Source organism: Taudactylus pleione, unplaced genomic scaffold, assembly GCF_031769625.1.
Source record: "Taudactylus pleione unplaced genomic scaffold, aTauple2 ptg000985l, whole genome shotgun sequence".
In the NCBI taxonomy this organism is placed as follows: Eukaryota; Metazoa; Chordata; class Amphibia; order Anura; family Myobatrachidae; genus Taudactylus; species Taudactylus pleione.
Window position 1 is genome coordinate 331629 of NW_028285386.1, and position 24087 is coordinate 355715.

A 24087-nucleotide genomic window follows, 5' to 3' on the forward strand; every position below is an offset into this window, starting at 1 on the left:
GGGGGCGCTGCATACTTCCCCACCCACCCAGGCGGTAATATACCTGTGATGCAACTTAAAAAGAAAAATTAGTCGATACCGCAAAGGTATTTGACATCAACATCCTTATTTTGTAACAATCATACTTCAGATACAAATGTTCTTAAAATGTCCCTGACGATGGTCCTGATGAACGTGCAGAGTCATTCATACACACTACTACCATGCAGTCTGTGATCCTCATCTCTAAAAACCATTTGTGGAAAAGACCGTGACTCCATACATACATACATACATACGCTGTTGAAGGGGGATGTAGTCAGCATCCCAGCATGTGGGATGCTGGCGGTCTAAATACTGGCGGGATCCCGCTACCAGTATCCTGACCGTCGGCATCCAATGGTAAGTATCAGGGTGTTAGGGGGAGGTTAGGGTGCGGGGTTAGGGTTAGGCACCGAGGAGGGAGTGTTAGGTTTAGGATGCGGGGAGCGGGACCAGTGGCATCCCGACAGCCGGGATTTCATACCCAACCTGTTAAAGGAGCATTGGCAGAAGCCTTTGACTGAAAGGTTGGTAGTACATACACACTTCCAGGTTTACCTGAGATTGTACCATCGCATTGCAATAATATTAGTACGAATATAAAACCAAATCAGCAAGCGCAACCTGTTTTGTTGTGTTAAAACATCATAGGTGCGTACACAATGTTACAATATCTCAATAACACTATCTGCAAGATATTTGTGTAGCTGTGTACTCATCTTATAGCAAAAACACAGAACAAAAAAAAACAAGGTGCTTTCAAACATTAGTAGAATAATATAGCACAATAAATAAAATCAAAATTCAATTTGCTGCAGAGAACCAACTGTGATGGTTCTAGAAAGAAAATGCAAACAGAAAGAAAATAGAATACCTGTGCAGTAGGTATTAGCACAAAACCAGGTATCTCATACAAATGATTTAATAAGTAACAATTCTAAAAAGTGTACATTGTTAAAATGCCAAACTGTCTAAGATATATGCTGTAGCTAAAAAGTATCTACTTGTGGGTGGTCACAAGGGTAATGCACATCTAAATCAGGAATAATCTTTTCCGTAGGACCTTGATAAAAAAAAATAAAAAAAGGAAATGTCCAGTATTGGTTTTTAAATGAATACTCCATAATATAGGAATCAAAACAGATGTGCTCGCAACCGGGTCGATGGGTAGCCCTGCGCACACGCAGCGGCCGCACTGTGCGTGCGACCGAGAGGGAAACTCTCTTGCTCCGGAGCTCGCTACAAAAGGGGCGGCTGTCGATGTTGATCGACAGCTCGCCCCTTTTTGTAGGCGGGCCAGGGGGGTGGTTTCCAAAACAGAGGCGTTCCTTAAGGAACGCCTACCGTTTTGTGGGCGGCCGCACTGACATCATCAGTGATGTCAGTGGGGAGCTTCCTGCTCCATCAGAGCATAAAGCTCCCTGGGGCTTGCAAGTGCCCAGACCCAACCTTAGGGTATGGTCGCAAGCCCCGATGGTCGCGATGGTGATCACCATCGCGACCATCACCCTGGTCGCTAGCTAAGCTGTGGGTGGTAAGCTTGCGACCAGGAGGCCGCATCAAAAAGAAAGAAGCGCCCGTCCTCATTCAGAGAAAGCGATTGCTTCTTGCGACCGCCTCTGAATGAGGTCCAGAGTTCCAAAGAAATGCAGCAGTCTGCAAAAACAGGTAATCTAAGCTCAGAAAGTCACGTGAGCGTGATGAAATGCGTTAAGGGCTCCATTACCTAATTGTCCCATACATCGGAGAACCTGAATGCCTTTACCCCGACTCTCCAAGGTCTCTGCAGCCGTTAGCAGGAGAACTGTGAAGCACAGAATCCGAGGACGCTCGGACGGACCTGCTACCTACATGTGCTTACCTTTCGGGCCTTCCTTCTGGTTACAGTAAGTGCCAGGCCGCCCACTACAAACACCGGGATTCCCGGACTATACGGAGGAACTGTTAGTCATCGGCTACCCACCGCTACCTGTTATTAACTGGGATTAGATTTCACCACTACCAAAGACTAAAGAGCTAACATCTCCTAATCTAAATACAGAACCATATATCCACATTATTGTTCTGAATGGTGTTATTAACAATTGGTTCACGGGTGTTTTAATACAGGAAGAATGGATATCCCTGTTTTAGCAGACTGCTGCATTCCTTTGGAACTTTGTATTGATCACTTTATTGTGGAGTATACATTTAAAGACCAATACTGGACATTTAATTTTTTATTTTTTTTTTCAAAGTCCTACGGAAAAGATTATTCCTGATTTACATGTGCATTTCCTTTGTGACCACCCACAAGTAGATACTTTTTAGCTACAGTATCTATCTTAGATAGTTTGGTATTTTCACAGTGTACACTTTTTAGAATTGTTACTTATTAAATCATTTGTATGAGATACCTGGTTTTGTGGTAATTCCTTTTATTTTCTTTCTGTGTATATTCATCTTATGCCTGATAGGTAAAATCTCCTTGACAAGCCCATCTCCAGAACTGCCATTGACGGTTATAACAAAAACATATACTTAGATTTCATAAATTCATAAGACATCTTTGATAATGTGTGTGGACATTCCAAACTACACTTAAAGGACGATTATTTCTATGTGACATAAAAGGGCATTTTAAATCTTACCTTACAGTCACTACATGATGTTGCATTGTTTGTGTTGCCCTCTGGTTATTTCCCCACTGCTTCCACAGGCAATCTGTGGTCTGATGTGAAGTGTCTGTTGAAAGATTGGCACTAGGCTGATGGGAACACAGTGTGCTCATATCTTCATGGCCTGGTAGTTGGGGTACTGTGTAGCTTGACTTGCGCTCCTGGTGGTTGCAATGACAACACTTTGGTTGGTTATGTGTATCACTTCCATGGGGAGGTAGTTGTCCATTGGATCTGTTCATGGCAGGTGTGTGAAAATAATTAGATGTAGGCGTACGGTCTCTCACACAACTGGCTGGCTCCTTTAGGAAACAGTGATGGAGCTCTTGTACATTTCTAGTGTTTGGAGTTTCATGATCTTGTGCCATATTGTCATTGCCACTTTCTTGACACTCTTCTTCGTCCATTAGATTTATGCTAATTAAGAAAAAAATGTCCACATAATTATTTAATATGGACCTTTTCATTCCTACTGAGGTAGGAGACACCAACAGGAAATTAAAAACATTTGTAAACATTCTTAAAAATAAGCATTTTTGGGAATAAAAAATATAAAAGTAATGTCTACGAATGAATGCCCACAAAGGGAGTGATGGGCATCATACTAGGCAGCCGCTAACTATCCAAGAGATAGACACAGCAATCATAATCAAAATATATACCAAGATCAGAGCAAGCAACATAAGAAACATTTCCAATCCAGGCACAAGGTCACAAGCCAGTTAACACATGCTCACACATCACTGGGCTAAGCGGTATTGGCTGTATGTCTGTCACTTCTGATAGAGCACCTTATGTGGTGCACTAGGAAAGGTTCATTATGACTACACTGTCTCTTCCATCCATGCTACAGGGTGACAGTACATCTTGCATTTATTTATACACAGGGGCTGATACAGAAGTGGATGGTAATCACACAGCTGCTGCTTCTACGATATTATGCAAATGCAGCAGGAGGCTTCTTGTGTAAATAGAGACCTACTACCAGCTTCTGTGATCTGCTAATGTGTCCAATGACAGATCACCATTGGGCAGGCATCAGCCATCTGAGTAACCCTAAGGTTACTGAGAATGGCCACCAGAACTCTGCTGCAGACGACGCAGACAGTGGCCACTGCACCCCTACAAAACGGGATTTATGCCCTCGTTTTGTCAAATGCACCCAGTCCCCGCCCCCAAATGGCCACAGCTGTCCAGGCTGCAGTGTCCAGGGCCTTGTGACCAGGGCTGCAGGACCATTGCTAGACATGTGCTCTGCAGCTCTGGGACATGTCGGTATGCAGTCGGGAAGCCGGCGGACCTTTTACCGACAGCCGGCTTCCCGACTGTCATATCCCGGAAAGGGTTAAATGACAGGCGTCGCAATCCCGATGCCTGTCATTTTACCTACGCCGGGAGACCGGCGCCCGGCATCCCGATCGAAGGGATGTTGGGCGCCGCTGCGGACAGCCACGGGGGGGGGGGTTAGGTTTAGGGCTCCTGGTGGGGACTTGGGGTTAAGCACGCTCCCGGGAGGTTAGGGTTAGGCTAGGTGGAGGGAGAGTTAAGGTTTAGGCGGCGGGGAAGGAGGGGTTAGGTTTAGGCACTTAGAGGGGGGATTAGGGTTAGGCACTTGGGGGGAAGGTTAGGATTAGGCATCCTAAAGGAGAGTTAGGGTTAGGGGGTTAGAAATAGGTTAGTATATACTTACCTTCGACGATCGGGATTTCCTCCTCTGCCGGGCTTGTGGTGTCGGGATTCCAACCGCTGGGTCATACTGATTCCGACATGTCCAGTTAAACATAATCAGTATAGTATCCACCTCTGAATCAGCCCCACAGTTCTTAAATAATAGCTACTGCATCTCACTGAGCTTTACTTAGTGTACCCAGAGAATACATGCACCAAACAAACATACAAGTATAACTACCATTCCTGCATCCATCCCTGCCCTAGTCCCATTAAAAGAAGCCAGAGAAAGCTAGAAACCACATATGTGACAACTTTTCTTTATATCATAAAAAAGAAAATGGAACAGACATTGAAGATTAGCATAATAGCATGTAATTAAATGAGAATAAAGTACTAAAGTATTTAGGGTTTATATGATGCCTATGCCTGAGCTACTTGGAGTTAGTGTAGCTCCATCTGAGCAACCTATTAATCTGCATATTCAGTAGCCACCTGCAAGTCATGAGCAGTGTACCTACTCCCGCCTCCAAAGGCACAACTAAAAGAAGAAGGAAACAAGAAGCAGGGAACGGAGTCTGTGGACATTCCCAAGCCTCCACCATGCAGTCTCAAAATGGTGGTGACCTTGTTTGCGTCATCACCATCCCTGCAGGACTCATTAACCGCTACTCAAATACCCCAAAGAACAATGATATATATACAGTATTGCTGATCCAAAATAAGTTGTGACACACAAAAGACCCAACAGCCTCTCGCTTTTTCTAGCATATATATTTCTAAACCTAGTGATCATTATCTCATAACAATATAAACACTTCAAACTTATCTAAGAATAAACACACGGAGACAGTAATAGATTTTAAAACAGACCAGCTATTTATTTAAGAAATTAATTCAATTATTTTAAATATTGTATGGTAGCTGGAAGGACGGCACTTACACAGAGCAGCCCAACAATGCAAACTCAACAACAAAAAACAGCATTGTGGGCGGAGTCTGCCCCGTGGATGTCAAACCCTGCACTTGGGTATTAAGCATAGACATTCTACCAAACACAATACCATCCTTAGATGGCTGTACTGCCCCCGTAGAGGTGGTACAGTACTTCTCTACACATAATAGAAGGTGAGCACACCCAATGCACACACACTACACCCGGGCTGATGATAAGCCGTACTTCCCGCCACACAAGATTATAGCTAACAAACAATGAAACTTGGGGAAGAGAGCGCGGGCAAATTAATCCCAGGAAAGAGGCCTTAGGCTTGTAAGCCTGGCCTTAAATACACTCTGACCCTACTCCTCCCACTAGGGATTTCGTAGGTTGGCCCCAACACAATGATCACCACCCTGGCCAAAGCCCAGCCTCCTGGTTTAAGTCAATCCTGGCTCATTCGAGCCCTCCGTTATTCTAAATCTAGTAACGGCTGATGTGTTCCCAGTGTGTGTGATCATTATCTCATAACAATATAAACACTTCAAACTTATCTAAGAATAAACACATGGAGACAGTAATGGATTTTAAAACAGGCCAGCTATTTATTTAAGAAATGAATTCAATTATTTTAAATATTGTATGGTAGCTGGAAGGACGGCACTTACGCAGAGCAGCCCAACAATGCAAACTCAACAACAAAAAACAGCATTGAGGGCGGAGTCCGCCCTGTGGATGTCAAACCCTGTACTTAGTGTTGATTTTAAAATGAACCTCTATATACCCCTGCCTATACCTTCTAAAATCCTTCCTATAAACCTCTAAGAATAACGCCAATTTGCGTATGCAGTCTGACCGCAAATAAAGACAGGAGTGGAATCTGTGGTTCCAAAGCACAAGTATTATTCAGGTAAAAGTTCAGTCAGTTACATGCAATTGATACATACACAATTTAGGCGTAAAAGGAAATAATACAGACCCAAGTACAGTATACATACGCTGCGCCTCCGGACACGGAGATAGGCATCAGTAAGAGACCCTCAGTTCATACAGCATTCAGCATGGACTAAAAAACCAGTATCCGGGCACACATATTTATCCCCCCCAGACTAAAACAGGACAATGGGGAAGTTTCTTGCTGATGTCATTGGTTCCCAGAGGAGAAGCATATGTTACAGCACATTTAACAGGCTGGTTCAAATAGACTCTCCCTGCCTCTAACAGCAGGGGAATCTTTCTAGTAACGCCCTCTGTAACATTCTAACATTTAAACATTCTGCGATCCATAACTTGAGTTTGATGATGCGATATCTCCACCGATAACACCGGAATGCTGTAAAAAGCGTACGCATCAGAACAAAACCAAACACAACTTGCTTATCATGTATAATACCTTAGTTATCAAATACCTTTATTTCTCAGCATTTAAACTAACTAAACCAACTTAAATCATACATTTTGATGCTTATTAAACCTTAGGAGTGAATATGAAATGTGTGGGTATTCAGGGTTTGGTATAAAGATGTATTAATATGTGTATGAAGAAGGGTGCAGTTAACTCTCACTGAGTGAACATTTTAGCAGTGTGACATGCTGGGCTAGATAGTTCTACATGCCTTCAGCAGGCCCCCACTTGTCCTGTGTTCAAAGGGAAAAACCTATTTTGTTCTCCTAGACTCTTGTGTGAAATGCAAATGTATTATCACCTCAAGCTGTGAAGTTTGGGGCCATCCTGTCTAGGATTCAGACAAATCCAATTGTGTATATCAACGCCTGGATTATATTACAATTGCCACAACTTTACTTTATCTGCATCCAGGGATTCCCAATTTGTATGTAAAAATACCCATTGTCTATTTCTATTTACTTTTACTCAGAAAGCTTGTTTTTCCAGTTGCCCTTGGTAGATTAACATTGCCATCTGTTCTTAGCTCCTGAGTTGTAACTTGAAATGACGCTGGTCATAAAATGGCGTCTTGCAGAGTCTTGTTTCTAAAATGGAATCTAGCTGCCATTTGCAAGATGGCGTCGCGCACGCTTCAATTTTAAACTGATCTTGTCTCAGCTAATAATCCAGTTTTGACATTAGGTATTAAGCATAGACCTATTACCAAACACAATACCATCCTTAGATGGCTGTACTGCCCCCGTAGAGGTGGTACAGTACTTCTCTACACATAATAGAAGGTGAGCACACCCAATGCACACACACTACATCCGGGCTGATGATAAGCAGTACTTCCCGCCAATACAAGATTCTACCTCAGAGAATCACAGCCAGTCACCATACACACTAAACCACCTGACCTATGCTAGCTAACAAGCTCCCCACAAACAAGACCAAACCAGCCTCCGTCAAATGCACCCCATCAGGCCTATAGAGATGCTTATCACTGTACCGTATTACGGATGTGTAATAACAAAACTTCTATGAGACAGCATAAATTTCGCCACAGCATCATCGATCTTTTTCGAGCCTCGTCCAAAGCCTTAGGAGAACGAGCGCCACACCACTGTTGCCTAGGGGTAATGCAGGACCACATAACCGTACAGCAAGACCAAGCACCCATAATGAGGAGGAGGTCTGACACAATGTTAAGCCGTAAATCAAGGGCAATCCTGGAACCAATATCGTTCCCACCTAGATGTATCACCAGCACTTTGTGTACCCCAAATGCCGTACTGCGGCTACAAGAAAAATTTGTAATTTAAGATAGGGTACATAACAGAAAAGCAACAGACAGGAGCGTCACACAAAAATTTTTGATTATAACTAAATTCTAAACTAAGCAGTAATTAATGTTTAATTTGAATGACAAACTTTACAGTATAAAATTTAAGTTAATTAAAATATATTGTATATCCAGTTTAATTTTAGCTGCCTAATGAAACATTGAACAAGCGCATTTTAATTTTAAGTTTTTAATCTAGATTAGCTTTGACAACATTAGAGAACGATAAGGAAAAACCAGGGAGGGAAAGGGAGGGGGGTTGGATGGAGAGAGGAAAAAACAAAACAACTCGGCGAGAGGAAAACCAAAAACCTGCTGAGGGTCCGGCAAGCTTTCTGGGGGCCAGCGAAGAAACAGGTTTCGAGCAGCCGGAAGCTGGGTGGGCAGTGACGCATTTGCTACAGAGGTGGCGAAAAACGACACTGTTGGCCAAACGAACATTGAGTTAAATTAAACACGAAGCACTTACCCTACTGCTGGTGGACGAGCCTGACCGCCCAGCGCCTAATTTTTTGCTTTTTTGTATATTTATTTTGTTTTAATAGATTGGTTTATGTGTATATTTGTTGGGGATATGATATATGGCTATCCCGGTTTTCACTATATTGTATAATATAGTTTTATTTATATATTGTTGTCTATCCATAGACATTGATTTCCAGCGATTATCTCATCGATGGTGAACTATAAATACTCAAGTCCAGGAATGATGATGTTCGTCCATGCAAGATGACGTTTTGCCTCTTTCTGAGTTCCGTGTTTTTGGAGGGAAAAATCCGAACTCCACGTGCAAACTCGAACCTATCCGAGCCTGCACATCCCTAATATATACACACACACAAACGTCAGGCCCAGCACTCCAGAGAAACTTCTAAATAAACTTCAGGTGGTGCCCTCACAAAGTAATGTAATATACCAAGGTGAAGGTGCGGCACTCGTCCCAGCAATAAATGACACTCAGATCAAATATAAGTCATCAACGTTTCAGGGTTTATTCACTATCTACATCCTGAAGATAATGTATAAACACTGAAATGTTGATGACTTATATTTGATCTGAGTGTCATTTATTGCTGGGACGAGTGCCGCACCTTCACCTTGGTATATTATATATATGCTCCAATAGGACCGGCACCTTAGTCCTAATGGCTCCGTGCCCTCTGGATCAGTTAATCTATATGTACAGCACAAACAAGCAGCGGCACTCTGAGACTTTTTTCAGTGTCGAATAATTGTATTCACACAAGGTTTTGAAAATGTAGTTTGTGTGAATACACTTATTCAACACCAAAAAAAGTCTCCGAGTGCCGCTGCTTGTTTGTGCTGTACATATTTATATATATATATATATATATATATATAAATGGCATAAAGCTTGGCACTCCTCCTCAGTCAGTGATTTTCGGGTGCCCTCCGCAAGTAACAAAAAACTATAATGTAGAAAGTGATAGCAGCGGCACTCCTTAGTAATAAATCAATAAACAGATGAAGTTCTAAACTTCTTTACTTCAACGTTTCAATCTTTTGGATTTTCGTCATATGGATATATGGAAAGCCTCCCCATACAATCCTGCCCACACAGGGTCGGTGTGACCCTGCCTAGAACAAGTGTCCAGTGGCACCTGTTCCCGGATGGGGTCGGAGCTGCTGCTGATGTGTTCAGAATGCAACCGCACAGTCAGAGCACAGGTCGGCTCCCGAGTCCCCTCATCAGTGTCACGTGACATATCATGTCTGTGATGCTGATCACTGATGTCGGGCTTCAGGAGCCGCTCTGCGCTCTATGCAGCAGCGCTGACTGTGCTACTGCATTCCAAAGAACACAGGGCCTGATTCAGACCTGCTCGCGAGTGCTGAGCGCTCGCAAGCGGGTCGATGGTGCCCTAGTGCGCATGCGCGAGACCAGCATAGCGACGTACAAGCCGTCGCTATGGGTCTCGCACCAAAGGGAGCGTGCTGTCGATGGTGAGCGACAGCACGCCCCCTTTGGTGGGCGTTCCGGGGGCGTTGCTGCCCAGACGGAGGCGTTCCCATGGGAACGCCTACCGTCTGGGGCCAGCCCCACTGACATCACTAGTGATGTCAGTGGGAGTGCTTTTGGCTCTGATAGAGCCAAAAGCACTCCTGGGCTTGCGACAGCGAGACCCTACCGCTGAGTCTCGTCGCAAGCCCGATGGTCGCGATGGTCTTGACCATCGCGACCATCTTTTTGGCCGCTCGCATAAGCTGTGGGTGGTCACCCACAGCTATGCGAGCGGCCAGGAGGCCGCTCCAATTTTAGGTAGGAAGGCAATGATTCGGAGCGAGCGCTCTTGTCAGAGCATCCTGCTCTGAATCAGGCCCATAGAGCCATCCCATAAGGTAAGTAATCAGGCAAGGGGGGAAGTAGGCTTTGTGTGGTGGGGGAGGGACTAGGCTCCATGTGGCGGGGGTAGGGAGGGTAGGCTCCGTGTGGCTTGGTGGGGGCCCCCACAACTTTGTTGCTCGAGGGCCCCCACATGCCTTAATCCGGCCCTATTTGTTGAGCATTCAGAGAGCGAATTAATGCACGATACATTTTACTCTGTATCAACCCCATATTCTCTGTCTTCACAAAGTTGTTAAAAATTAGTTATCTAGCAATTTGAAGCTCAGTAGTTACCCTTAACGTCAAGTCTCACAGGTCTCTAATATACTGACAACTGTCCCCAGCAACATACAGTATATACAGTTAAACATTTAAGGAGATAGCATCAGTCCTGACCTCAGCCCAAATTTAATATAGATGAGGTTTCCCATTCTGTCTGGTAGTCCTTTTTAATCATTAGTTTTTTTATCTTTTAGGAATTTAGGAAGTCTAGCACAGTGGTTCCCAAACTTTTTTGAACTGCAGAGTGCATCAGAATTGTTATCATGGCACCCCTAAGCCAAAAGTGTGTTATTGAGAAATTCAGAAAAAAATGTAGTGAAGTAGTAAAGTGAAGTAAATTGTGCTTACCTGTCATCCTTAGGTTCATTTATGTAGTGGATGACAGGTTTGCGCTTCTGTTTGTCCACATATTTACATTACATTGACCATAAATAATTTGATTTGGTGCTGGACCACCAACCTGAGGCACCCCTCACTGGTCTAGCAGATAGGGCATAACTCAGTCTGATGTGGTCTCCTAGGAATTTGGAATGATCTAGGAAGACTTGAGAGGCAACTAGATCCCCTCAATGACCCACACTGGCATATTGTAAGTAGGGGTGTGCACCGGCCACTTTTTGCGTTTTCGTTTTGGATCTGGATCTTTCTTCGTGTTTTAGATCTGGATTAGTTTTGCCAGAACCACCCTTCCGTGTTTCGGATTCTGGGTTTTGTGTTTGGATCTGTATTTTTTTAGAAAAAAGCATAAAAACAGCTAAAATCACAGAATTTTTTATTTTGTTTTGTTCCTATGCTATTATTAACCTCAATAACATTAATTTCCACTCATTTCCAGTCTATTCTGAACACCTCACACCTCACAATATTGTTTTTAGGCAAAAGCATTGCACCGAGGTAGCTGGATGACTATGCTAAGCGACACGAGTGGGCGGCACAAACACGTGGCCCATCCAGGAGTGACACTGCAGTAGCAGACATGATGGCAGTTTGAAATACTAGGCCCCAAAGAGTACATACCTGGCGCTGCTACTTTGTTGATGCATGTGCGGCTAAGGCGCACACAAACACAGAAAAAGAAACAAAAATAAAATGTTTTCATTTTTTGGGGCACTTTGGGGGTAACACCACCCTTCAACAGACTACCCAGCCCTTGACTTATGACACAGGCGCACGCTTGGCGCTGCTACTTTGTTGATGCACGTGTGGCTAATGCGCACACAAACACAGAAAAATAAACACGTTTAAAATGTTTTTATTTTTTGGGCACTTTGGGGGCTATACCGCCCTTCAACAGACTACCCGGCTCTTGACTTATGACACAGGCGCACGCTTGGCGCTGCTACTTTGTTGATGCACGTGCGGCTAAGGTGCACACAAACACAGAAAAATAAACACTTTTAAAATGCTTTAATTTTTTTGGTCACTTTGGGGGTTACACCACCCTTCAACAGACCAGCCGGCCCTTGACTTATGACACAGGCGAACGCTTGGCCATGCTACTTTGTTGATGCACATGCGGCTAACGCACACACAAACACAGAACAAGAAAAAAAAGAAAATGTTAAATTTTTTTGGGCACTTTGGGGGTTACACCACCCTTCAACAGACCAGCCGGCCCTTGACTCATGACACAGGCGCACGCTTGGTGCTGCTACTTTGCTGATGCATGTGCAGCTAACGCGCACACAAACACAGAAAAAAAAAATTATTTTTTTGCACTTGGGGGGAGCACCCCTGATGGACAAAGCACCCCCTGGACAACACTGCAGCACCCCTTTAGGATTACAGTGACATAGGAGCCACTATAGCCCCCCGTCTTGTGTGTGCACACAGCTACTATGGACAACACAGCCTTTATGGGACAACACCACTGTACAACACAGCCCAGCCAGCCCATTTGGACATTGGACACAGACCCTATGGACAACAGCAGCACCAGCACAGCAACCCCCACCCTCCCTCTATGAACAACACAGCCTTTATGGGACAACAGCACTGCACAACACATCCCAGCCAGCCCCTATGGACTTTGGACACAGCCCCTATGGACAACAGCAGCACCAGCACAGCAACCCCCACCCTCCCTCTTCACTGTCCACAGCCGGAGTGAAAAATGGCGCTGATGCGGGGACCTTTTATAGAATCCAAAACCCGCGAGAATCTGACAGCGTGAGGATGCCTCTTTCTGGGAATCAAGTCTGGCAGGAAAACCCGAGCCGGACTCAGTTCCCGGATTGGATCAGGGGTCTCAGGGGGTTTCGGATTTCTTAAATCCGAACCCGATCATGCCTAATTGTAAGTCAACCAGGTTGGGATTCCTTACTTTGACCACCAAAACACAGACATATTATTGCATGCATTAGGTACATCATAAACCTCATTACATTATGGCAAGTCAATTGTACAACCCTACATACCTACTGATATTATAACAAAACCAATAGTAAATCAATTTTTTGTAAAGAAAATGTAGAAAGCTGTTGCAACATAATTTTATGGAGCATGACTAACACCCTGCTATCATTTCTACATGCCCCAGATGACCTGTAACCACAATACCATCATAGAGCTTCTGTCACAGTGTGCCAGACCCTGGTCATCTCTTACCGGTCCGGCAGCACTGGTGTACTGGCGAGCAGCGGGTGGGGAGAACCCGACGCCCGCTGCCGGCAAAGCCTCCTCCGGCTCACTATCCTCCTTCTCGAAGGACGGCTGCTTCCGGCTTCTGCTGTGTGCAGGTGGCCGTGGCTCCCTAGGGGCATGCGTGCCGTCCTGCAAAAGATTTAAAGGGCCACTCATGATGACGTCTCCAGAGGCGTCTATTAGCCCTACCTTTAAAAGGAAGTTGCTGGGAACACTCCTGTGCCAGAGTATAGGCTCCATAACATTCCCTCCAGCATTCCTAGTGCCCATCTGTTATCCTGATCTTTGACCTTGACTTGTTATGACTCCGATTTTGCCTGATCCCTTGTACTGCTCCTGATATCTAGTTTGACCTCGGCTATTCCCTGTGACCCGTCTACGTCTCCTCCCTGGTACCATTTCATCTGTTGGTATTGACCCGGCCTGTCAACTACGTTATTCTTTTGCACGACATCCAGTACTCACCAGCAACTGTATAGGGAAACCTAACCTGAGGGCCGTGACCTGTGTGTCGGACGCAGCAAAGTCCAAACCTTCTTGCGAGGATCCCTGGTGAATACTGCCGGCACATTAGCCTCAGACACAGGTCTAGCCAATTCCTTAAATATGGGCTGCATCCACTATCCGTCCGAGAGTTTGCGAAAGAATACTCTGGCCCCAAAAACATGGATGCTGCTGGTAACCCGAGATCTGCTCGAGAACTTACTTGCTAGAATTGAGAAGCAAGAACAGGACCAGGCACAGATTATGCAGTGTCTGCAGACCCTAATGCAGCAAGTCGGGTCCGCTCAAGCACGTCCGGTACAACCAGGTCCATCTGCTACTGCACCTGCCGCAGGAACTTCCGCACCAATACAGATTCCGAATCCAACAAAGTACGATGGGGATCCTACAGGCTGTTGTGGATTCCTGAACCAGTGTTCGATCCAGTTTGAAGTACAGGCTGCAAGCTTCCCTTCAGATAGGACAAGAGTGGGTTATATCATCTCGCTATTGTCAGGTCAAGCATTGGCCTGGGCCTCTCCATTGTGGGAGAGGAATGATCCGCTAGTCAACAACAGCACTGAATTCCTGAAAGCCTTTCGGAAGGTCTTTGATGAGCCTGGTTGGGTATCCTCTGCAGGGCGGCCATTTTACAGCTGCAACAGGGAAATCAATCTGCAGGACAGTATGCCGTGCATGTCACGGCCAGGGTTTCTCGGCATGGTAGTCACCGGGTATTACCTGTGAGGTCATTATGGTGGGGGGTCTCTGGCAGCGGTGCTGGTGTTTGGCGAGGGGCATTGGCTGCGCGTTGTTCTGTGCTGACACATTGTCACTAGGCCTGGTGAGGTCTGGTGGTGTTTCCATTCCATTTGCATGGGCGCCACCATCTTGCCTGCGGCCATTTGATTCCAGCTGTCCTATCCTGGTAGGTCATGTACTCATTCCAGCCTGTCACAACGCGGCACTGAGTATTTAGGAAGGTCCAGAGCCTTCCTTCCTTTGCCAGTGCAACGTGTTTCTCAGCTGCGACTGAGAGAGAGTACCTGTGCCTTACCTGCCTGCTTGTAATACGCTTCTAGCCTGAACCTTGCCTGCTCCAACCTGCTGGACTTACCCTGCACCCTCCACATACTTTTCACCTGCCTGAGTACCTGAACCTGCTGTTACCTGCACCTTGCCTCCCTTCACTCCCAGATGGACTGAATTACCTCGGTCTGCATTTGTTACAGCTCACCATACCTGCATTCATTACAGCTCATCATTCCTGCATTCAGTTACAGCTCATCATACCTGCATTCTGTTTCAGCTCACCATACCTGTTTACTGGACTGTTCCTGCCTGTCACTATCTGGACATTTTCCCGTTAACCCCCACTACAGTTATCAAGTGCACTTTAGTGCTATACCTGGACTTTTCATTTGCCACTCTAATGTCTTCTAAGTCACCTATTAAAAATCCCACTTTTTCATTTAAGTCTGCTTCTGTGTCTGCTCCTATCATACCACCCCGAATCCACAACAAATTCAGAACCTCACAGTGCAGTTCTGAACCCTTGCTTCTGAGTTGGGATGGAACAATGAAGCCCTAGTGGCCGCATTTATGCAGGGGCTGTCAGATCAAATTAAATATGTCTTTGCATCTAGGGAATTGCTGACTTCTTTGGATGACTTAGTCTCCTTGTGTATCCGAGTGGATCTGCGCCACAGAGAAAGAGCACGTGAAAAGGAACAGTCTCGCCGCTTCACCTTTAAGCTTGCTCCACGTTTCACAGCACCTACTGAGCCTCTAGAGGAACCCATGCAGAGAGGAATAGGAGGTTCAAGAATAAACTTTGCTTGTACTGTGGCGAACCAGGTCATCTTCTCTCTGGCTGTCCAAAGCGTCCGGGAAACGGGAAGGCCTAACTGATCAAGGGGTAGTCAGGTTAGGTGCATTTTTTCCAATACACCCCAAAAAACAGTGTTACTTCCCAATTTACCATCTAAGTAACTCTGGTCGTGGGAGATTCATCTGAAGTCGTCAAGGCCTTCTTAGATTCAGTTGCCGATGGCAATTTCATTTCAGCTGAGAAAGTCTAAGAGTTAAGGACTGCGAGTATGTAGCTGCAAAAACCCCTTTGCATCATTGGAGTGGATGGGAATAAACTTACTATGGCTACCATTCACTAACGGACAACCAAAGTCACCATGCAAGTAAGGGCTCTTCATCAAGAATTAATAACAGTCTATATTCTTCCGTCAGTCGAGAGTCTGATCATTCTAGGTCTTCCCTGGCTCCGCAAGCATGCTCCTGTTCTAGATTGGAAGGAACCTCAAATCCTCTCATAGAGTTCTCAGTGCCGTGGGTCTTGTTTATCAACTGTTAGACCTCCACACCATGTCATTCAAAGCTCAGTTGTCTCTCCGGAAGACCAACTTCCAGTTCCATATCAAGCCTTTAGAGACGTATTTAGTTAAAAGGCTACAGAGATGCTTCCTGCTCACCGGGAGTGGGATTGCGCTATAGCCTTACTACCTGGGAAGGTGCCACCCCGTGGAAGAGTGTTTCCCCTTACACTTCCTGAATCTCAGACTGTAACCGAATACGGTAAGGAGAATCTAGAGCGGGGGTTTATCAGGGAGTCTAAATCACCCGCTGGAGCTGGCCTGTTCTTTGTTAAGAAGAAAGAAGGAGGATTGAGACCATGTATCGATTACCGGGGATTGAATGCAGTTACCATTAAGGACCGGTATCCCCTACTGCTGATTTCTTAACTTTTTGACCGTATAAAAGGGGCAAAGATTTTCATTAAATTGGATCTACGTGGGGCTTACAATCTAATCAGAATCTGGTCAGGAGACGAATGGAAGATGGCCTTTAACACTCGTGACAGCCACTACGAGTACTTAGTCATGCCCTTTGGATTAAGGGCCTGATTCAGAGCCGGACGCTCTGACCAGAGTGCTCGCTCTGAATCAGGGCCCTCCTCCATTAAAATGGAGTATCCTCCTGGATGCTCGTATAGCTGTGGGTCACCACCCACAGCATATACGAGCGTGCAAAAAGATGGTCGCGATGGTCTTGACCATCGCGACCATCGGACTTGCGAGGGAAACCCTGCGGTCGGGTTTCCCAGCCACAAGCCCTGGAGTGATTTTGGCTCTATCAGAGCCAAAATCACTCCCACTGACATCACTAGTGATGTCAGTAGGCCGGCTTCAGACGGTAGGCATTCCCATGGGAACGCCTCCGTCTGGCAGGCACGCCCCCGGCACGCCCACCAAAGGGGGCGTGCTGTCAATCAACATCGACAGCACGCCCCCTTTGGTGCGAAACCCCGAGCGATGGAAAGCCCATCGCTCGCCGGGTCTCGCGCATGCGCACGACGGAGCTCCCTCCGTCGTGCGCATGCGCAGTGGGGAACATCGACCCACTTGCGAGCGTACTGCCGCTCGCGAGTGGGTCTGAATGACCCCCTAAGTAATGCCCCAGTTGTGTTCCAAAAATACATGAACCATATCTTCCGGGACCTATTATACAAGTGCGTGGTGGTGAATTTGGATGATATCCTGATATTTTCAGAGGATATGGCAAGTCATCGCCAACATGTGTGTGAGGTACTGTCATGACTCCGGGCTATTCAGCTCTTTTGCAAGCTTGAGAAATGCTCCTTCGAGCAAAAAGAACTTTCATTTTTGGGGTACATCACTTTGGGTTCCTGTCTTAGAATGGATCCAGAGAAGATTGCCGCCATTGTAAACTGGCACCGTCCAGTCAGGTTGAAAGCTATACAATGTTTCCTGGGGTTTTGCAATTTCTACCATCAGTTCATCAGGAATTATTCAACCATCGCAGCCCCCATCACTGCTCTTACCAAAAATGGTCAAGACACTTGGCCAATTGAAGCAATGCTTCCTTTCAGCGCCTATTCTGAGGCAACCCAATTGTGATCTACCTTTTTTTTTGGAGGTGGTTGCTTCCACGGTTGGTGTGGGAGCAGTGCTGTCGCAGAGAGATAAAGAAAACAAGTGGTACTCCTGTGGGCTCTTCTCCCAGAAGTTCTCTGTGCCAGAAAGGAATTATGCTGTCGGTGATAAGGAACTGCTGGCCATCAAGTTGGCTCTCCAGGAATGGCGATACTTGCTGGAGGGAGCTAAATTTCCGGTGACAGTATATCGATCATAAGAACTTAACGTATCTCAAGACGGCCCATTGTCTAAATTACCGTCAGTCCAGGTGGTCGTTATTTTTTGATTGGTTTAATCTTGTGATTACCTACCGGCCAGGTAATAAGAATATCAATGCCGATGCATTATATCGAGCATTCAGTTCTGCTGAAATGGAGGAATTAAAGGAGGACAAGGCTATTCTAAACCCTGCTTGCTTTGTAGCTGTTACCAACAAGGTCAAGATTCCGCTGGGGAAAACATTTGTGGCACCTGAATTCCAGTCCAAGTTGCTTCAGTGGGCACATTCTTCACGTTTTAGTGGGCATGCAGGAGTTAACAGAACTCTGGAATGAATCCCCAGGGGCTATTGGTGGTCGACGGTCCGTCAAGATGTTAAGGATTTTGTGGCGGCCTGTCCTATACGTGCTCAGCACAAGATCCCTCCACACTCTCCATCAGGCCCTTTGTTGCCACTTCCAGTACCTGATTGTCCTTGGAATCACATTTCCTTGGACTTCGTGATGGATCTACCTTCACGCCTAGGGTTCAATACTGTTCTGGTGGTGGTGGATAGATTCTCCAAGGTGGCTCACTTTGTTCCATTGAAAAAGCTACCCTCTGCACCTAAGTTGGCGGAAGTGTTTATTGGAGAAATCTTTAGGTTGCATGGTTTTCCTAAAGATATTGTTTCTGATCGTGGTATACAGTTTACCTCTAGATTCTGGAGAGCATTATGCAAGTGCTTTGGCATCAATTTGAGTTTCTCTTCGGCCTACCATCCACAGTGCAATGGTCAAATGGAGCGAGTAAACCAGGAATTGGAGAAGCTTATTCGGATGTATGTTTCGGCCAATCAAGATGACTGGGTTTCTCTGTTGCCATGGGCTGAGTTTGCCCATAATAATTTGTACCATGAAGCATCGAGGCATTCTCCATTCTTTATTCAGTACGGTGTGCACCCCCTGTTACCCGAGTTACGAGGTCTCCAGTAAGTACCACTTCCAGCTGTACGTGGTACAGTTAATCGGTTTTGCAATATTTGGAAGGAGGTAAAGAAAAATTTGTACAAAGCCTCTTCAAGGTATATATTTTTTGCAGACAGGAAGAGGAGGCAGGGCCCATTGTTAAATCCAGGTGATAAAGTCTGGCTCGCAACCAAGCATCTGAGATTAAAAGTTCCTACTATGAAGTTTGCTCCCAGGTACATCGGTCCTTTTCAAATTCTTCAAGTAATCAATCCGGTGGCATTCGGTTTGAAATTACCAGGTACACTTAGGATACCTAATGTGTTTCATGTATATCTCCTAAAGCCTCTGGTGCTCAATCATTTCTCTACATCTTGTAGTCCTCCTCATGCAATTTCAATAGATCATCAGGAGGAGTATGAGGTGAAGCAAATCCTGGACTCCAGGTTTTCAAGTAGATCGGTACAGTTCCTGGTAGATTGGAAGAGACATTGCCCGGAAGAATGGTGTTGGGTCAAGGCCTCTGACATTCATGCACCGCAACTTCTTAAAAAATTCCATCAGAAATTTCCTTACAAATCATTTGTGGGGTGTTCGGTGCCCACCCCTAGAGGGGGAGGGGTAATGTCAGTGTGCCGGACCCCGGTCATCTCTTTCCGGGTCCGGCAGCACTGGTGTCCCGGCGAGCAGCGAGCGGGAAGAACCCGGTGCCTGCTGCTGGCAAAACCTCCTCCAGCTCACTATCCTCCTCAACGGATGGCCTCTTCTGGCTTCTGCTGTGTGCACGCGGCCGCGGCTCCCCTAGGGGTGTGCGCCATCCTGCAAAAGAATTAAAGGGCCAGTGCACCACTCGTGATGACGTCACCAGAGGCGTCTATTAGCCCTGCCTTTAAAAGGAAGTTGCTGGGAACACTCCTGTGCCAGAGTATAGGCTCCATACCATACTCTAGCGTTCCTAGTGCCCACCTGTTATCATGATTTTTGACCTTGGTTTGCTGTGACTCCAATTTCGCCTGATCCCTTGTACTGCTCCTGATATCTAGTTTGACCTCGGCTATTCCCTGTGACCAGTCTACGTCTCCTCCCTGGTACCGTTTCGTCTGTTGGTATTGACCCGGCCTGTTGACTACATTATTCTTCTGTACGACATCCAGTACTCATCAGCACCTGCATAGGGGAACCTAACCTGAGGGCCGCGACCTGTGTGTCGGACGCAGAAAAGTCCAAACCTTCTTGCGAGGGTCCCTGGTGAATACCGCCAGCACATTAGACTCCGCGCCTCAGGCACAAGTCTAGTTAATTCCCTAAATTCGGGCTGCATCCACAATCCGTCCGAGAGTTTGCGACAGCTTCTCATATCCTGCTGCAACCGAGATCATATCGGGCCTGTCTTATCCATCCCTTGTAACATCTAATAAATATATTTTATTCACATTTGGGGATGTATTCTTGTTTTACTACCCATAAGCAAAGGAAGCTTGGTAAAATTAAAAACAAGATCTAAAAATGCTGTGCTTTGGGACAAGTAATCTCATATCTGTGTTTTGCTTTAATTATCATCAATATTAATTGAAGCTGAATTTCACCACTCACTGTAATTAAAAATGTCTACCTCTTTTACCATCGGGAAATGAAGACTGCCCCTAGTAGGATGCTGCATTGGTTTATTTTGCTAATCCACTGACTTTTTGGCATTATGTGTTGTGATAGCTCAGTGCTGGGGAATTTGCATCTGTCTGTTAATTAACTGAATAAAGAGATTTGAAGGGAACTAAGTAGATCCAGAAAACAATGAAATCTTTTCCCTATTCTCTATCCTTCATCACAGCAGGCTGTACCCTAAGCAGAACAATCTCAGAAGTATTAGTTCTAACCCAGTAAGGAACATCTGCTTCTCTTGAGAAAAGCCAACAGAAGGCAAATATTAATTTTATCTAGTGTATTAATTAATCAGTTCCACCACTATAATAAGGTGCATATAATTCAGGCACTGATATTTGAACTATAAACTTAGGAGATATGCAGTCCGTATGTTGACGTTCACTATGTCAACATCAGAATTGTGACAGAAAGGATGTTGATGGTGAAAATGTTGACATCTGGAAAACGTCGACATGGACACAAACTGGACATGCCATGTCGACATAGTGAAAATGTTGACATTAGGATTAGGTTCAGGGTTATGGTTAGCATTAGGATTACCTCAGAAATGGGTTGTCGCCATAATTACCATGTTGACATTTCATCAGTGTCAACATATTGAATGTCAAAATGTTATCCGTTAACATTATCTTCATGTCAACATTATGAATGTATATATGGTCACTGTCGACATTTGATACCGAACCCACTTTGGGAACACATCACTGATACTAGATATCTAACTTTGGTTGCCTATCCCTAACCACAAAGTACCATTCCAATTATTAGGCCTCATGGTTATTCCAATTGGCCAAACAAACTGACACATGGATATTATGGTATACAGTTGTGCATAAAATAATTCAGCCCCAATGAAATTACTTGTGTTAGGCTAAATATCCTGCAGCCACTGTATTGATGAAGGTGCAGAAAAGAATTGCAAAGATATTTCATAGGAACTGAGCTACAGAGGTGCCCAGTAAAAGTTCAATGTCTGTGCCCATCAAATGTTCACAAACAATGGGGACCATTTTAAAGTGACCTTTCTCATAAAGCAGGCAAACTTACTGGTACTCAGCTGCCAACAGGTCTTAATCATAAAGCTCCAGATGAGGCAGGAACCTAACAACCTGGCCATCTTGGCTCTTGCTTCCTGTATAGGCCTTATAGCAACCACATTTTGTAGTATTTTGTACTATTCAAATTTCCATAGTCTGTTATCTACTGTTATTAATCCCAAGACAAGGATTCAAGCTGCTGGTCAGTGTTTGCAGTAAGGGTGTCTCATCTAACAGTAATTGTTAGGTGATTAGTCTTTCTAATGAAGCTTGTCTCTTAACTCCTGTGTCTGTAGGCAGTGCCTCTGCCTTGCATACTGGAACACCTTGTTGCCAGACCTTAGAGCAGACAGGAACGGCCTCTGCCCTTGCCCTGTACATTTGGATACCATTTTTACAGACTTTGAACCGGACTTGCCTCTCCCTTTGCCCTACATACTTGGTTAGCTTGTTGCCAGATCTTGGACTTGAATTACAAGCTGTGTGGCTGCCCGACCTGCGTCAATGTTACCAATGTTTATGCTCTTGTATGTCGTTGGACGGATATGAGAAAAAAAGGTTTTGTGCCCATCCATAATGAAAGGAATACCACTATAACTCTGGGCATGAGTCGAACGTATCTATGGCCACTTTTCCCTCCAGCCGCAGCAGCCTGCTTACTACCGTATATTAATCTGCCCATCTATAATCATTTTTATATGGATGGCTGGCCCGCCCACAGTATTTTCATCCGCAGTTGTCATCACTGATATCGGAACTTGAACCCACCCCATGCTGGGTGCAAATGCTTCATCTGAAACAGGGGTCCCATCTCTCCCATGCTTCAAATGACCGTGGGACTTAGCATACATGCCATAGACACTCCCATGACACTCAGGGCCTGATTCAGAGCCGGACGCTCTGACCAGAGCGCTCGCTCTGAATCAGGGCCCTCCTCCATGAAAATGGAGCATCCTCCTGGACGCTCGCATAGCTGTGGGTGAACACCCACAGCTTATGCGAGCGTCCATGTTGATGGTCGCGATGGTCAAGACCATCATGACCATCGGGCTTGCGACGGAGACCCTGCGGTAGGGTCTCGCTTCCGCAAGCCCTGGAGTGATTTTGGCTCTATCAGAGCCAAAATCACTCCCACTGACATCACTAGTAATGTCAGTGGGGCCGGCTTCAGACGGTAGACGTTCCCATGGGAACACCTCCGTCTGGCAGCCACGCCCCCGGCACGCCCACCAAAGGGGGAGTGCTGTCAATCATCATCGACAGCACGCCCCCTTTGGTGCGAGACCTCGAGCGATGGAGAGCCTGTCGCTATCCGGGTCTCGCGCATGCTCACGACGGAGCTCCCTCCGTCGTGCGCATGCGCAGTGGGGCAACATCGACCCGCTTGCGAGTGTTCTGCGCTCGCGAGCGGGTCTGAATGACCCCCACGGTTCCCTCAGTTCCATGCAATTTATCCACCTAGTTGCTGCCTAGACAGGGCAGCCAGGTCATCATAGTAGGTGGTGGTGGGGCTACGGTGACGTGATTCAGCATTGTCATCGGCCACCCAAACTGACCACTTCTTTGGGGAAGTATGGGGTGCTGGGCGGATGCGGGCAGCTCTGGGAGACTTGAATACTTTTCCAGGCCAGGATTGCCACCCGAGTTTTGGGAACCTCCATCTGCACTTTTAATCCCCATGCACGTCCTGCGATTATGTCCTGTGGCGCAGTTTGCAGATATCCATGGGATCCATCCCCATTGGACTTGGGATGTCTAGTCAGCACTAGCCCCTCTGTATTCTCCACCCTATTATATAATTGAAATAATCATATACTCAAAGACGCACCATCATTTCTGTCTGTGACTCCATGCCTCTCTATAATACCAGATGCTCTTGTACAAAAGTGATATCAGAGAAAATTGTGTTTTTTACGGAAGATATTTATTTTATTTATTTTTAAACTAAAGGATAGAAAACTGAAGCCTAAATCTGTGTTTAAAGCTGCCAGGCAACAATTAATTTTTTTTGGCTCATTTACTAAGATATGCTTGAAAAGTTTAATTAGGATCCTTCCTTGCACTGGTAAAAATAACTCTAATGAGAAGGACGATCTTTAGTACTGATGAAGACTATTAATTACTGCTTTGATTTGTAGAACTGTTTTGGGGATTTTTATCATTAACAATGTAGGAGAGGAAATGAGAGATGCTTGAAGCAGAAGACGCATTTTTCTTGGATGTGGCATTATCTAAATCCTGGTGACAAATACAGGTCTTAGAGCTGCACTGCAACATAAAAAAATTATTTCATACTTTTTTAGAAATTTGCCCCAAATAATACCCCTTTTACATCACTAATGGCAGGTGCGACCCGCCTGAGTCCCCTTTCAGACTGGTGGCCCGACCGGGCAATAATGCCAGGATGATGACGTCACCGCCATCGCTGCTGAGCCGACACTGGGAGATGATCTAATCTCCAAGCGCCAGCTCTTCCTATGAAGTGAACGGGACCCAGGTCGC

General features: G+C 45.6%; 1 protein-coding gene across 1 annotated transcript in view; it reads right to left on the minus strand.

The window, feature by feature from the left end:
• Nucleotides 1-24087, minus strand: part of LOC148454537 (protein dispatched homolog 2-like) — an 84246-nt gene that overhangs the window by 48911 nt on the left and 11248 nt on the right. The window contains exon 2 of the mRNA XM_088460798.1: nt 2652-3095. Within this exon, the coding sequence (XP_088316924.1) occupies nt 2652-3095 (444 nt within the window). The remainder of the gene's footprint in view (nt 1-2651; nt 3096-24087) is intronic.